Source organism: Trachypithecus francoisi, unplaced genomic scaffold, assembly GCF_009764315.1.
Source record: "Trachypithecus francoisi isolate TF-2019V2 unplaced genomic scaffold, Tfra_2.0 Lachesis_group20, whole genome shotgun sequence".
Lineage (NCBI taxonomy): Eukaryota > Metazoa > Chordata > Mammalia > Primates > Cercopithecidae > Trachypithecus > Trachypithecus francoisi.
Window position 1 is genome coordinate 35,423,513 of NW_022681466.1, and position 17,141 is coordinate 35,440,653.

The window sequence follows — 17,141 nt, forward strand, 5'->3', positions numbered from 1 at the left end:
CTGACTTTTAAAAAAATTGCCTATGAGGTTAACAAATTGAAGTGATGTGAACACCAATTGGTAAATTAAATCATCTCTATCACTATATGTTGACTGGTCTCCCTATATGAATAGTATTTACCCTTTATGAGCTATTAAGTAAGATAGTTACAACAAAGATACCTCACATTTTTTATATATGTAAGCCAAAAGACCTGAGAGACAGCTCTGTGTCATTGTACTTTCCTTTAAGTTATTTGATTTTTAGGTGCCTAGTTAGGATACCTAAGAGAATTTAACAGTTGAGTTATTTTTGTGTTTAGTTATTTATGTGATTTCTCTGGCAAGACGGAAATAGTTAAGCTGTCTAAATGTGTAATTCGAATGTTACCTGCAATGAGAATATAAAAGCCGTAGACCTAAATATTTTGTTATCTGAAACTGAAAATTTGCTGTAGGCCATTTTCGCTAAAATAAGGAGTATGTTTTTGCTATAGAATTGTACTCCAAATTTGCGTGTAGCCCCTGTGTTATCCTTAACAAAAGGTTTTAAGGTACTTAAAAAAATATCTCCACTGAAGAAATTAAACACATTGTGTTCTGTGGAAATGTGTCATAGTCACCAAATTCTCCCTTTTATGAAGTGTTCCTCATAGCTCTTTGCCTGAACTAAAATCTGGATAGACGCAGAGGACATACCACTTCGTCAGACCTTCCAAATTGTGACCGTCCTTTCCTCTCGTAACTTGTAGTATTTCAGACTTAGTATTCTATTTACTCTCCATTGTTCTTTCTAAATCTTTACCTGTCTGTTTTCTTCTGGAAGGGAGGGGAGAAGAAAGGAAGGGAGGAAGGAATGAGTGAACAAAGTCTCACCAAGAAAAAACTAGTCTTTCCCCTTCATCTTTGCCATCTTACAAAGCATCTGGATACTCTTATTTTTAATATTTTATTTTATTTTTATTTACTTTTTCAGGTAGGGTCTTACTCTATCGCCCAGGCTGGAGTATGGTGGCATGATCATAGCTCAGTGCAGTCTCAACCTCCAGGACTCAAGCAGTCCTCCCATCTCAGCCTCCTGCATAACTGGGATCACAGGCACATACCACCACACCTAGCTAATTTTTGTATTTTTTGTAGAGACAGGGTTTTGCCAAGTTGCCCAGGCTGGTCTCGAACTCCTGGGCTCAAGTGATCCTCCGGCCTCAGTCTCTCAAACTGCTGGGATTTCAGGTGTGAGCCACTGCACTCAGCCAACTCTTCTTTTATTAAGGACTTTGGCACCTGGTTTTACATTTATGTTTTACCCCTCCCCACTCTCCTCCCTGACCTTCCATTGTTATGGACCTTCATTCATTCATTTATAAAATTCATTCAACGAGTATTTACTGACCACTTTCTATATGTAAGGTACTCTCTGACGTGCCATTGTTTTGGACCTTCATTTTCCATTCATTTATAAAATTCATTCAACGAGTATTTACTGACCACTTTCTATATGTAAGGTACTGTTCTATGTACTGGGCAATCAGCAGTAAGTAAAACAGACAAAAATCATTGTCCTTTTATATTCCAGGGTGAGAGACAGAAAATAAATGAGAGACACAGAAGGCTACTAATATGTTAGATGATATTATGGACTAAATGTTTGTGTCCCACCACATTTTTTATGTTGAAGCCCTAACCCCCAGTGTGGCTTAATTTGGAGATGGGGCCTCTAAGGAAGTAATCGAGGTTAAATGAGGTTGTAAGGGTGGGGGCTTTATCTGATAGGATTAGTGTTCTTGTAAGAAGAGACACCAGAAAACTCCATTGCTGTCTCTCCCTGTCCCTCTCTGAATAGAGAGGAAAGGCCATGTGAGGACACAGAGAAGGTGGCTGTCTGCAAGCCAGGAAGAGAGCCCTCATCAGAAATCAAATTAACAGGCACCTTGATCTTGGACTTCATAGCCAAGAAGTAAGAAATACATTTCTCTTGTTTAAGCCACTCAGTCTGTGGCTTAAACTAACAATTTTAAGAAATAAATTTCTGTTGTTTAAGCCACTCAGTCTGATATTTTTGTGTGGTAGCCTGAGGGGACTAATATAGATGGTGATAAAGCAAGGAAAGGGAGAAAAGAGGATCCTGGGGTTGGAGGTTTTTTTGGGGGTTTGGAGGGTGATCATTTAGAATTTAATTGGATGGTTTCAGAAGGTCTATCTGAGAAGGTGACAGTGAGTAAAAGTGTAAAGGAGGAGAGGAAGCAAACCACTCTGATTGGGGGGAATAATGTTCAGATAGTAGGAATCTTGAGATAGGAGAGTACCTAGTTTGAGCAAAAGGAAGCCAGTGTAGCAGAGCAGGACTGAAGTATGGGGAATTGAAGGAGATAAGGTCAAAGAAATAGCTGGGTAAAATCACACCACAGTAAGCATTTAGATTTTGTTTGAAATGCAATAGGAAGCCATTGGAGGCTTTAAACTTAGTTTTAAAAGGATTATGTTGGCTGCTGTATGGAAAATGGACTGTAGAGAGCACAGGCTGAAGCAAGGTGATTGTTAAGGAGTCTGCTCTAATAATCTAGATGATAGATGGTGATGGCTTGGACCACTGTGGTAGCAGTAAAGATAGTGAGAAATGTTTAGAGTCTAGATAAATTTAAAAGTAGTGCTGGCAGGATTTGCTGATGAATTGGATGAGCAGTAATAGAGATGAGGGGCTGGGTGTGGTGGCTCATGCATATAATCCCTTTGGGAAGCCAAGGTAGAGGACTGCTTGAGCCCAGGATTTTGAGACCACCCTTGGCAACACAGCAAGACCCTGTCTGGTTTTTTTGTTTGTTTGTTTGTTTGTTTTTTTAAAAAGCCAGACATGGCAGCACATACCTGTAGTCCCAGCTACTTGGGAGGTTGAGGTGGGAGGATCGCTTGAGCCCAGGAATGTGAGGCTACAATGAGCTGTGATCATACCACTGCACTTCAGCCTGAGTAACAGAGTGAGATCCCATCTCTAAAAAGAAAAAAAGAGAGGAAATAAGGTTTTCTTGCTGGTCCCCCTTTTTAATCTGTACTCTCCCACTAGGCAATCTCATCTCTATGCATTCTTTTTTAGTTTTATCTTTTGTCATGCTTTCCTAATATATAATTCAATTCTAACTTCTACCTTAAGTACTATACCCATATATCCAACTGCCATATCAATATTTCCATTTGAATATCTTAAAGGCAACAAACTTAATCTTTCCTTCCAGTCTTGGTCCTTTTCCAGTGTTGCCTGTATGAGTGAATGGTACTGTCTTAGTTCATTTTCTGTTGCTTGTAACAGACTACCTCAAACTGGGTGATTTATTTATTTATTTATTTTTTGAGACGGAGTCTCGCTCTGTCGCCCAGGCTGGAGTGCAGTGGCCGGATCTCGGCTCACTGCAAGCTCCGCCTCCCGGGTTTATGCCATTCTCCTGCCTCAGCCTCCCGATTGGCTGGGACTACAGGCGCCCGCCACCTCGCACGGCTGGTTTTTTGTATTTTTTAGTAGAGACGGGGTTTCACCAGGTTAGCCAGGATGGTCTCGATCTCCTGACCACGTGATCCGCCCGTCTCGGCCTCCCAAAGTGCTGGAATTACAGGCTTAAGCCACCGTTATTTTTTAAAATGAATTTGTTTCTTCCAGTTATGAAGGCTGAGAAGTGTAAGGCCGAGAGGCTGCATCTGGTGTGGGCCTTCTTGCCGGTGGGCACTCTCTGCTGAGTCCCAGGGTATCAATGCCGCCACATTAGAGATTAAATTTCAACATTTTGGAGAGGACAAATGTTCAAAACATAGCAGGTACTGAAATCATATTTGGGCTAATCATATACCTACAGAGCACCTGTGAACGTTTTTCTCCCTTCCCTGTCATGTCCCATCCAACAACATACCTTATACCTTATTCATTTTAATTTTAAATATTTTTATAACCTGCTGACTTTTCTTTCTCTACAGTTAATTTGCAAAAAGATAAAGTCATGGCTCACATATAAAGTTAACACCTACCACAGATTTTATTCAAATCACTGATTAATGAAGAAAAAGTATGGATTTGGCCAATTCAGAGAGCGTTTAAGGATTTATGTACTTGTAGGCAATTTAATAAAGGAATAGACTATAAGAAAACTGGTTGATGTACTACAGGGCAATAAATAGTAACCTTTGGGGTTATCTTTTCTCCTGGACAGAAATGATTTGTATTTGTATTAGACAAAAATATCTAAGTTGAAATATAATATTGCTAAGTCTGGAACCTTAATTAATAGTGAACAGTGAGTTCAACAAAGTGTATTTCCCAAATAATCTTCTAGTGGGCTTTTGAATGGAAAGTTTGTACCGTTTCTCTTTTATCTTATTCTCAAGGTTTGCATATTTTTTCTTAACTTATTCTAATTCAACCTACCGCCATCTCTGGATTACTATATTAGTAGCCTAAATGTATCTGTTATAACCCCTCTTGTAACTCATCATATTAATAATCAGACTAATGTTTAATTTTCATATTTTGTATTTGTGAAATATGTGTGTATATAAGTCTACAAAACTAATATGTACATTTTAAATAATAATAAAATGGAGATCTGAGTATCCATCACCCAGCTTAAGAAATAGAACATTATTTCTACATTAGAAACCTCCATCTGGCCAGGTGCAATGGGTCACGCCTGTGATCCCAACACTTTGGGAGGCTGAGGGGTGGATCACCTGAGGTCAGGAGTTCAAGACCAGCCTGACCAATATGGTAAAACCCTGTCTCTACTAAAAATACAAAAATTAGCCAGATGTGGTGGTGTCTGCCTGTAGTCCCAGCTACTCGGGAGGCTGAGACAGGAGAATTACTTGAACTCAGGAGACGAAGATTTCAGTGAGCCGAGATTGTGCCACTGCATTCCAGCCTGAGTGACAGAGCAAGACTCCATCTCAAAAAAATAAAAAAATCCTTCATTTGTTCCTTCCCAATTGTATCCCCCCGAAAGCTAAAGGTATTAGTTTCGTGAGTTTTAAAGTTATATATATATATATATATTCTCAAAGAACATATTGTTTTTGAAGTTTGTATAAATGAAATCATATTTGTTATCTATCTGTATTTGCATTTTTTACTCAACACCTAAAGGTTTGTGATTCATCCTTCTTAATATGTGAGAAACCAGTTCATTTATTTATATTACTACATAGTATTCATTTGTGTGTTCTTTTCAATTTTTGAAATTGTGGTAAAATGCACGTAAAATTTACCTTGTTTTTCTTTTTTTGAGACGGAGTCTCGCTCATCACCCAGGCTGGAGTGCAGTGGCACGATCTCGGCTCACTGCAAGCTCTGCCTCCCGGGTTCACGCCATTCTCCTGCCTCAGCCTCCCGAGTAGCTGGGACTACAGGAGCCCGCCACCATGCCTGGCTAATTTTTTGTATTTTTATAGAGATAGGGGTTCACTGTGTTAGCCAGGATGGTCTCCATCTCCTGACCTCATGATCCACCCACCTCGGCCTCCCAAAGTGCTGGGATTACAGGCATGAGCCACCGCACCCATCCGCTAAAATTTACCTTTTAAGCATTTTTAAGTGTACAATTTAGTGCCATCGAGTACATTCATGATGTTGTGCAACCATCACCAGTATCCCTTTCCAAAACTTTTTAATCATCCCAGTCAGAAACTGTACTGATGGAACAATGACTCCTGTTTAGCCCCTTCCCTCAGGCCCTGGTAACCTCTGTTCTACTTCCCATCTCTAAGAATTTGTCTATTCTAGGTACCTCATATAAGTGGAATCATATAATATTTGTACTTTGTGTACAAAAATATAGTGGCTTTTTTCACTTACCACAACATTTTCAGGTTTATCCATATTCAAGCATTTGTCAGAATTTCATTCCTTTTATAGTTGAATAATTTTCCATTGCATGTAGGTCATACATTTTGTTTATCTGTTGATTGACACTTGAGTTGTTTCCATTATTTGGTTATTGGGAATAATGCTTCTATAAACATCAACATACAACTATTTGTTTGGATCCTAGTACTTTCAGATATTTGAGGTTATATACTTAGGAGTGGAATTGCTGGATCATATGGTAATTCTATGCTTATGAACTTTTGAGGAACTGCCAGACTGTTTTCCACAGCAGTTGTACCATTTTACATTTGCCACCAGCAATATGTGACGGTTACAGTTTCTGCATGTCCTTGCAACACTTAATTTTCTTGTTTGGACTGTAGTTATACTACTGGATGTGAAGTGGGACTTCATTGTGATTTTGACTTGCAGTTTCCTAATGACTAAGGATGTTGAGCATCTTTTCATGTCCTTTTGGGCCATTTTGTTTTTAATCTTTGAAGAAATGTCTATTAAAGTCCTTTGCCTATATTTGAATCTGTTTGGTTTTTTTGTTGTTCAGTTGTAGGAGTTCTTTATATCTTCTGCATATTAATCTTTTATCAGCCATATGCTTTGCATTCTGTGTATTATCATTTAACTTTCTTGACAGTATCCAAAAATGTTTTATAATTTTTATGAAATCCGAGTTTATCTGTATTTTTCTGTTACTTATGCTTTTGGTGTCATAGCCAACAAATCATTGCCAAATCCAAGGTCATAAAGCCTTCCTTCTATTTTTTTTCTTTTAGAGTTTTATATTTTTTAGCTCTTATAGTAATGTCTTTGACTAATGTTGAGTTAATTTTTGTTTATTATGTAGGCAAGGTATTACTTCATTCTTTTTACATGTAGCAATCTAGTTTTCTCAACACCATCTGCTGAAAAGAATGTTCATGCATTGTTTCAATAATGCAGAAAAGCATTTGACAAAATGCAACACACTTTCATGATACAAATTCTCAACAAGGTAGGAATAGAAGGAAATTACCTGATTATAATAAAGGTCATATGTAAGAAGCTCATAGCATACTCAGTGGTGCAAACTGAAAAGTTTTCCTCTAAGATCAGAAACAGGGCAAGGATGCCCACTCTTGCCACTTCTGTATAACATAGTACTAGAATTCCTAGCCAGAGCAATTAGGCAAAAAAAAGGAATAAAAGTCATTCAAATGGAAAAGGAAAAAATAAAATTGTCTTTGTTTACAGACATGATCTTTCCTGAAGATCTTATTTTTTAAAAACTGTTAGGACTAATAAATTGAGTAAAGTTGCAATATGCAAAATTAACATACAAAAACCAGTTGTATTTCTATACACTGACAACAAACTGTCTAAAAAGGAAATTAGGAAAACATTTCCATTTGCAGTAGTACCAAAACAAATAAAATACTTAGGAATAAAACTTAAGGAGGTAAAAGACTTGTATATTGAAACCCATAAAACATTTCTATGTATACTGTTTTATTTTGATTCTTATTTCCCCTTCTGTTTTCCACAGTGGCTATGCTGTTTTATATTCCCACCAGCAATACACAAGGATTCCAATATCAGAACATCTTCACTAACAGTTGTTATTTATTTTTGTAAATAATGGCCTTCCTAAAAGTTGTGAAGTAATATCTCATTGTGGTTTTGATTTGCATTTCCCTGATAATTACTGATGTTGAGCATCTTTCCATATACCTGGTAACAGTTTGTATGTCTTCTTTGGAGAACTGTTTATTCATGTCCTTTGCCTGTTTTTCGATTTTTTTTTAACATTGAGTTTCTTAATATATTTTGGATATTAACCCCTTATCAGATATATGGTTTGCAGATATTTTTTCTCATCATTTAGGTTACCTTTCCACTCTTTTTTTTCCCTTTACTGTGCAGAAACCTTTTAGTTTGTTGTGGTCCCAATCGTATGTTTTACTTTTGTTGCCTGTGCTTTTATGTCATACCCATCAAATCATTGTTAAATCCAGTGTTACAAAAATTTTCTCCTGTGTTTTTTCCTAAGAGTTTTTTTTTTTTTTAATAGACAGAGTCTTGCTCTGCCGCCAGGCTAGAGTGCAGTGGCACAATCTTGGCTCACTGCAACCTCCGCCTCCCAGGTTCAAGTGGTTCTCTTGCCTCAGTCTCCCGAGTAGCTGGGACTACAGGTGCGTGCCACCACGTCCAGCTAATTTTTTGGATTTTTAGTAGAGACGGAGTTTCACCATGTTAGCCAGGATGGTCTCGATCTCCTGACCTCATGATCTGCTCGCCTTGGCCTCCCAAAGTGCTGGGATTACAGGCGTGAGCCACTGCACCCGGCCAACAGTTTGAAATCTTACATTTAAGTCTTTAATCCATTTTGAGTGAACTTTTGTGTATTGTGTAAGATAAAGGTCCAGTTTTATTCTTTTGCATGTGGATATTGTTTGCCCTAAACTATTTGTTGAACAGACTGTCCTTTCCCCATTATGTATTTTTGGCACCCTTGTTGAAGATCAGTTGATCATACATGTGTGAATTTATTTCCAGGCTCTCTATTCTCTTCCAATGGTCTATATGTCTGTCTTTATGGCAATGCAATTACTATTTTGATTATGGTGGCTTTGTAAGATGTAAATGTCATGAAGCATGATGCCTCTAGCTTTGTTCTTCTTTCTCAAGATTGTTTTGATGATTCCAAGTTGTTTGTGGTTGCATATTAATTTTTGTATTTTTTTTCTATTTCTGTAAAAAATGTGATTGGGATTTTGATAGGAATTACATTGAATCTACATTTGTATTAATCTTTAAAGTCAATGGTGCCCAACCTTCTTAGCACCAGGGACTGGTTCTGTGGAAGATAGCTTTTCCACAGACCTGGGTTGGGGCTGGGGGTGATGGTTTCGGGATGAAACTGTTCCACCTCGGATCATCAGGCATTAGATTCTCATAAGGAGCATATAACCTAGATCTCTTGCATGCACAGTTCACAATAGGGTTTGCACCCCTATGAGAATATAATGCTGCAGCTGATCTGACAGGAGACGGAGCTCAGACGGTAATGCTCGCTCACCTGCCACTCACCTCCTGCTGTGCAGCCTGGATTCTACCAGTACCGGTCTGTGGCCTGGGGGTTGGGGACCCCTGCTTTAAATGTTTCATAGAGGACTGTGCATAGTGGCTCACACCTGTAATCCCAGCAGTTTGGGAGGCCAGGGCAAGAGGAGCACTTGAGGACAGGAGTTCAAGACCAACCTGGGCAATATAGTGAGACTCTATACCTACAAAAAAAAAAAAAAAAATTACCAGGTCATGGTGGCTCATGCCTGTAGTCCTAGCTACTTGGGAGGCTGAAGTAGGAAGACTGCTTGAGCCCAGGAGTTTGAGGTTACAGTGAGCTATGATCACACCACTATACTCCAGCCTGGGTGACAGAGCAAGACTTTCTCAAAAAAAAAAAAAAAATTAGCAAAGAAATGAAAATTAAAAATTAATAAAATTAAATAAATAAAAATGTTTTGTAGAATTGGCATTGAGGCCATTTAGGTCCTTAGCTTTTCTTTGATGGGAGACTTTTTGTTACTGATCCAGTCTCCTTACTAATCTGTTGAGATTTTCTGTTTCTTCATTATTCAGTCTCAGTAGGTTGTATATTACTAGGAATTTGTCCATTTCATCTAGTTTATTCAATTTATTGGCATATAATTTTTCAGAGTTGTCTTTTATTATATTGGTGGCATCAGTGTCTCTTCTTTCATTTCTGATTTTCTCTTTTTTTTTCTTAACCAATCTAGGTGAAGGCTTGTCAATTCTGTTGATCTTTTCAAAAATCAACTCTTAGTTTTATTGTTTGTGTGTTTTTCTGTTCCATATTTTATTTCTGCTCTAATCTTAATATTTCTTTCCTTCTGCGAACTTTGAGTTTACTTTGTTCTTTTTCTAGTTTCCTGAAGTGTAGAATTGGGTTACTTGAGATCTTTCTTTTTTAATGTTGGCATTTACCGCTATAAACTTTCCTCTTAGTGCTGCTTTTGGTGTATCTCTACTTTTGGTATGTTGTGTTTTTTTTCCATTGGTCTCAAGATAATTTCATAACTTTCCTTTTGATTTCTTTTTTGAACCATTCATTGGTTGTTCAAAAGTGTGTTAATTTTAATATTTTTGTAAATTTGCTGGTTTTCTGATCCTGAATTTTAGTTTCATTCTGTTGTGGTTGCAAAAGATACCTGGTATTAATTTTAATCTTACATTTGTTAAGACTTGCTTTGTTACCTGACACATGATCTGTCCTAGAGAATGTTCCATGTACAGTTGTGAAGAATATGTATTTTGCTGCTGTTGGGTAAAATGTTCTATATATGTCTGTTAGGTCCATCTGGTCTCTAGTATTGTTCAAGTTCCGTTTCCTTATGGCTCTTTTGTTTGGGTGTTTTATTCATTACTGAAGGTGAGATATTCAACTTTCCTACTATTCTTATATTGCTGTTTATTTCTCTCTTCAGTACAATCAGTATTTGCTTGCTATATTTGGGTGTTCTGATGTTGGTTGGTATATATTTATAGTTGTTAAATATTCCTGGTGAATTGACCCATTTATCATTATATAATGTCCTTTTTTTTTTTTTTTTTTTGGTCTCTTGTGACAATTTTTTACTTAGAATCTATTTAGTATCCTAGAATTGCCACCCCTGCTGTCTTTTGGTTACCATTTATAAGTAATATCTTTTTCTATCCCTTCACTTTCAGCCTATAGGTATCCTTAAATTTAAAGTGAGTCACTTGCAGACAGCATTTTTATCTATCCAGCCCCTTTATCTTTTGCTTAGAAAATTTAATCCATTTACGCTTAAAGTAATGACTGATAGAGAAAGACTTACTACTGTCATTTCAATAATTGTTTTCTGTCTAACTATAGCTTTTTTGTTCCTCTTTTCCTCCCTTGATGTCTTTTTCCGGAGAATAAAAATTAATATAACTTCTTAGCTGTGTTTATAGAATTAAAGTAGTTCTTCCTGTTTAATTAAAGCATATTGTGCAGCAATTAACTATTTTACTAATGTTTTGTTTTATAGTCTTATTAAGAAGTTTATTTCTAAAAATAAAGGTAACATTGAGGAAATAAATTATCTTATTAAAACTGATCAGTTGCTGTTTTCCAGAGAATTTTGAGTGATTTCTTATAATAACAACTCATCCAAATTGTGTAGAACTCATAGTATATAACAAGCAGATAAAACAGTTCAATTTAAATAACAATCTCTAATATTAGCTTTTGTCTTTTTCATTTATTCAGCTTTATTCTTTCTTTGCATTTGCTATGTTTCATTTTCTAGCTTCTTAGAAAGAATAGTTGATTCTTTTATTTTGACATTTTAAAAATAAATATATTTAAAGCCATAAATGTATTTCCAAGTATTGCCATTGCTGTATGCCACATGTTTCGAATTGTGAGTGGTTTACTTATTCATAACTAAAGATTTCATGAATTCTACTGTGTTTTTCTATTTAACTCATATGGTTTTCAAGAATATGAGTTTTACAGCCACGTGTGTTGGTTCACACCTGTAATTTCAGCACTTTGGAAGGCTGAGTCTGGAGGATCCCTTGAGACCTGAAGTTTGAGACTAGCCTGTTCATCAAAGCAGGATCTTGTCTCTACAAAAAATATAAAAATTAGCTGAGTGTAGTGGCATGCACGTGTAGTCCCAGCTACTCAGGAGGCTGAGGTGGAGGGATTGCCTGAGCCTAGGAGTTCGAGGCTGCACTGAGCTATGATCTTGCCACTGCACTCCAGCCTGGGTGACAGAGACCCTGTCTCTAAAATCAATCAATCAATCAATCAAGATGAATTTTTGTTTTGGGCTTGACTTTTAATCTACCATGACTTCATATTACTGACTTTTAATCTACCATGGCATAATTGTTTAAATATGTGATCAATATGATAAGGATTGCTTAAAATTTGTTGAACGTCCTTTCGTAATCTAACCCATGGCTGTAAATGTTCCATTTGTGCCCATATATTTTCTACTTCTTGGCTGAGTCTTTCTTTATATCTTTTTTCAATGCGGGTAATTAATGATGATCAGATATTCAGATAATGAGCTTATCTGCCTATACACTTAGTAAAATGATCTTAAATCATCTTCATTTGAAGACTATTTAAGAATATTAAGAAACTTCACCTTAGGTTTAAAGAGAGAACTTAAAGTTTGTTAACTTTGACAGAGGTTTTTTGTTTTGTGCTTTTGCTTTTGAAATTGCCAAGATAGGCCGGGCGCGGTGGCTCAAGCCTGTAATCCCAGCACTTTGGGAGGCCGAGACGGGCGGATCACGAGGTCAGGAGATCGAGACCATCCTGGATAATACGGTGAAACCCCGTCTCTACTAAAAAAATACAAAAAACTAGCCGGGCGAGGTGGCGGGTGCCTGTAGTCCCAGCTACTCGGGAGGCTGAGGCAGGAGAATGGCGTAAACCCGGGAGGCGGAGCTTGCAGTGAGCTGAGATCTGGCCACTGCACTCCAGCCTGGGCGACAGAGTAAGACTCTGTCTCAAAAAAGAAAAAAAAAAAAGAAGAAATTGCCAAGATAGTAGTGGTAGTAATAGTGGTGGTGGTAGAAATTGCCAAGAAAGTAGTAGTAATAGTAGCAGTAGTAGTAGTGGTAGAAATTGCCAAGATAATAGTAGTAGTAATAGTAGCAGTAGTAGTTGTGGCAGTAGTGGTGGTAGAAATTGCCAAGATAATAGTAGTAGTAATAGTAGCAGTAGTAGTAGTGGCAGTAGTGGTGGTAGAAATTGCCAAGATAATAGTAGTAGTAGTAGTAGCAGCAGCAGCAATGTTGGTGGTAATTGTAACAGCAGCAGCAAACTATGTGCCAACACCATTCAGATCTCTCTAAATCTGTTAATAAATTTAACCCCATAAACACTCTATGAGATATATTGTTTTCTTCATTTTATAGATGAGAAAAGACACAGAGAGATTAATATACTTGCTGTAGTCACATTGTAGTCACATTGGCTTAAACAAATGGAGGAAAGTTTGTTTAGCTAGACACACAAAAAATAATTTTTTTCTTTCCTCTCTTTAGTTACTAGAAAAATTAAAAGAACGTTGGCTCTCTACTGGTTTATGGCATAATCTGGAGTTGGTGAAGACAGTCATTGTAGAACCACAGGGAGGAGAAAAAACGAATTTTGATGAATTACTGCAGGTGTACTATGACGCAATCAAATACAAAGGAGAGAAAGGTAACTGGAAATTATTTCATGGTTGGTGAAAAAATATTTTTTATTACAAAGTAAGAAGATACAATTATAATTTTATATTTTTAAATGAATTACACTTAAGAGAAAAATTATAATCCTGAGTGAAAAGAAAATAAACTGGGTAAAGAAATTCTTTTAATTGTACTTGTTCGCCTGTGAATATTTTCACTTGGGTATGCTGATTCAACTTTAAGAAAAATGATGCCATCATCTCACAGTCTTCAGTGCACTACCTGAAATATTTTGTGCAAAAAGGCATAGGATATATATAAATATATTCCTTACTAGCCAAATGAGACCTATATTTTGATGCAATTAGTACCCTTGGTGCTTATATTCTATTACATAAGGTAAACTTGATTTTTCAAAACATCACTGAAAACTTAATTCCAAGTTAGAGCACATCCATGAAGAGTTTGATGTGAGGCCGGGCGTGGTGACTCTTGCCTGTAATCCTAGCACTTTGGGAGGCTGAGACGGGCAGATCACTTGAGCCCAGGAGACTGGCCTGGGCAACATGGTAACATCTTGTCTCTACAAAAAATACAAATATTAGCAGGGTGTGGTGCATGTGCCTATAGGTCTAACTACTTGGGAGGTTGAGGTGGGAGGATCACCTGAGCCTAAGAGGTCAAGGCTGCAGTGAGCTGTGATTGTGCCACTGCACTCCAGCCTGGCTGACAGAGTGAGACCCTGTCTCACAAAATAAATAAATAAATAAAATAAAAAAGTTTGATGTGAAGGGATAGTAATAGTTTATGAACAATGCAAGAAAGAGGTAATATAGCATGTCAGTATCTTTTTATGGTATATATATATGGTGTTCTCTGTGTCTGTTTTAAATACTTTTAAATATATTCATTCCATTTGATATGTATTATCAATTAAAATTATTTCAGTTATTCTGAGAATTTTACTTTCAGGTGGTAAAGGTAATAATGCAACTTCAATTTTTATGAAATAAACCTGTTTATAATCACACAGTTCATATGCAAGTTGCTATTCTGACATGTTTTTATTGTATAAGTTATCTGGAAGATGCACAGTTTGTAATTGGTTTGCTACCCTTTTGCATATAAATGTAATTTTGTTTCCCTTATTTACTTAAAGACATTGAACTGTTAAAACTATATCTCATAATAGTGTTTTATTTTGATTATTTTAAATTTACTACAATTACTATTTTATAATTACTATAATTATAAATCAGGTATTTTCAAAATGACAAGAATAAGCAATTTCTGATAATTTTGGATATGCTTTGTTCTGTTGTTTAAGATGGAGCTCTCCTGGTAGCAGTTTGTCGTGGTAAAGTGAGTGAGGGTCTGGATTTCTCAGATGACAATGCCCGTGCTGTCATAACAATAGGAATTCCTTTTCCAAATGTGAAAGATCTACAGGTAGGCCATCAAAACTTTAAGTTTTATTATTACAGGAGTCATTGGTTTTGTATAAAGTTAATTTCAGGGATCCCTCATTTTATTGAGCTTTGCTTTATAGTGCTTTTTTACAAATTGAAGGTTTGTGGTAACCCTGCATTGTGCAAGTCTGTCGGCACCATTTTTCCAACAGCATGTGGTCACTTGTTTCTGTGTCACATTTTGGTTAATTCTCACAATATTTCAAACCTTTTCATTATTATTATATCTGTTAGAGTGGTCTGTGATAAGTGATCTTTGATGTTACTATTGTAATTGTTTGGGGCGCCTCATACTGTACCCACACAAGAGAGCGAACTTAATTGATAAGTGACATATGTATGCTAACTGCTCCACTGACCACTCTTCCCCGATTTCTCTCTCCTCGGGACTCTCCATTCCCTGAGAGACAACAACACTGAAATTAGGCCAATTAATAACCCTACAGTGGCCCATAAGTGTTCAAGTGAAAGGAAGTATTGCATGCTTCCTACTTTAAATCAAAGATGAGACATGATTAAGCTTAGTGAGCAAGGAATATTGAAAACTGAGACAAGACAAAAGCTAGGCCTCTTGCACCAACCAATTAGCCATACTGTGAATGCAAGGGAAAAGTTCTTCAAGGGAATTGAAAGTGTTACTCTAGTGAAGGTAGAAATAATAAGCAAACAGCCTTGTTACTGATATAGAGAAATGTTTAGTGGTCTGGAAAGAAGATCAAACTGTCCATAACATTCTCTTAAGCCAAAACTTAATTCAGAGCAAGGCCCTACCTCTCTTCAATTCTGTGAAAGCTGAGAGAGGTGAGGAGGCTGCAGATGAAGCTAGCAGAGGTTGTTTCATGAGGTTTAAGGAAAGAAGCCATCTCCATAACTTAAAAGTGCAAGGTAATGCAGCAGGTGCTGATGGAGAAGCTACAGCAAGTTATCCAGAAGATCTGGCCAAGATAATTGATGAAAGTGGCTATGCAAAACAGAAGATTTTCAGTGTAGAAGAATCAGCCTTCTATTGAAAGAAGATGCCACTTAGGACATTCATAGCTAGAGAAGAGAAGTCAATGCCTGACCTCAAAGCTTCAGAGAACAGGCTGACTCTCTTGTGATGGGCTAATGCAGCTGGTGACTTTAAGTTGAAGCCAATGCTCATTTAACATTTTAAAAATCCTAGAGCCCTTAAGAATTATACTAAATCTACTCTGCTTGTGCTCTATAGATGGAACAACGAAGTCTGCATGACAGCATATCTGTTTACAGCACAGTTTACTGAACGTTTTAAGTCCATTATTGAGACCTACTCCTCAGAAAAATCAATTCCTTTCAAAATATTACTGCTCATTAACCATACACATGGTCACTCAAGAACTCTATGGAGATGTACAAGGAGATTAATGTTTTCATGCTTGCTAACAAAACATCCACTCTGTAGCCAGTGAATAAAGGAGTAATTTCTACTTCCAAGTCTCACATTTCACAAGGCTATAACTGCTATAGATAGCGATTCCACTGATGGATCTAGACAAAGTCTATTAAAAACCTTCTGGAAAAGATTCACCATTATAGATGCCATTAAGAACATTCATGATTCATGGGAGGAGGTGAGAATATCAACACCAGCAGGAGTTTGGAAGTCATTGATTCCATCCCTCATTGGATGACTCTGAGGGAGTTAAGAGTTCAGTGGAGGAAGTAACTGTAGCTGTGGTGGAAATAATAAGAGAACTAAATTAGAAGTGGAGCCTAAAGACATGACTAAATTGCTGCAATCTAATGAGGAAACTTAAACAGATGAGGAGCTGCATTTTATGGATGAGCAAAGAAAGTGGTTTTTTGAGACAGGAACTATTCTTAGTAAAGATGCTATGAACATTGTTGAAATGACAACAAAGGAGTTAGAATATTAACTAAACTTAGTTCATGAAGCAGCAGCAGAATTTGAGAGGCGTGACTCCAATTTTGAAAGAAGTTTTATGATGGGTAAAATGCTATCAAAGAGCATCTTATGCTACAGATAAATCTATTGTGAAAGGAAGAGTCACATGATAGAGCAAATTTCATTGTTGTCTTATTTTACGAAATTGCCACAGACACTCCAACCTTAGCAACCACCACCCTGATCAGTCAGCAGCCATCATTGAGGCAAGACCCTTTGCCAGCAAAAAGAGCGACTCACTGAAGGCTCAGATGATCATTAGCCTTTTTTAGCAATAAAATATTTTCAAGTTAAGGTATATGCATTGGCTTTTGAGACATACTGCTGTTGCCCACTTAATAGACTGCAGTATAGTGTAAACATAACTTTTATATGTGTTGGGAAACCAAAAAATTCATGTGACTTACTTTGTTATGATATTCTCATTACTGGGGTGGTCTGGAACCAAACTTGCAATGTCTCTCAGGGATGTCTGTATACATTTTCCTGTATCCTTAGACATTTTTAAGTCTTTGGTGAATCTGAATGAATGAGAAAAGTTTAGTAGATGTAGATTTTATTTTATTTTCAACTTACACTGTCTTTTGGTCAACGAGAGTTATTTTCAAAGTCTGGTCCTGGGTCAGGTGCATTGGTATCACCTGGGAACTTAATAGAACTAAAGACTTTCAGGCTCATCCAGACCTGCCGAATCAGAAACTCT

The 17,141-nt window shown here is 37.0% G+C and overlaps 1 protein-coding gene across 1 annotated transcript in view; it reads left to right on the forward strand.

Moving 5' to 3' along the window:
• BRIP1 (BRCA1 interacting protein C-terminal helicase 1) overlaps positions 1-17,141 on the forward strand; it is a 183,892-nt gene that overhangs the window by 103,888 nt on the left and 62,863 nt on the right. Inside the window, exons 15-16 of the mRNA XM_033183748.1 lie at positions 12,914-13,073; positions 14,370-14,491. Of these exons, the coding sequence (XP_033039639.1) occupies positions 12,914-13,073; positions 14,370-14,491 (282 nt within the window). The remainder of the gene's footprint in view (positions 1-12,913; positions 13,074-14,369; positions 14,492-17,141) is intronic.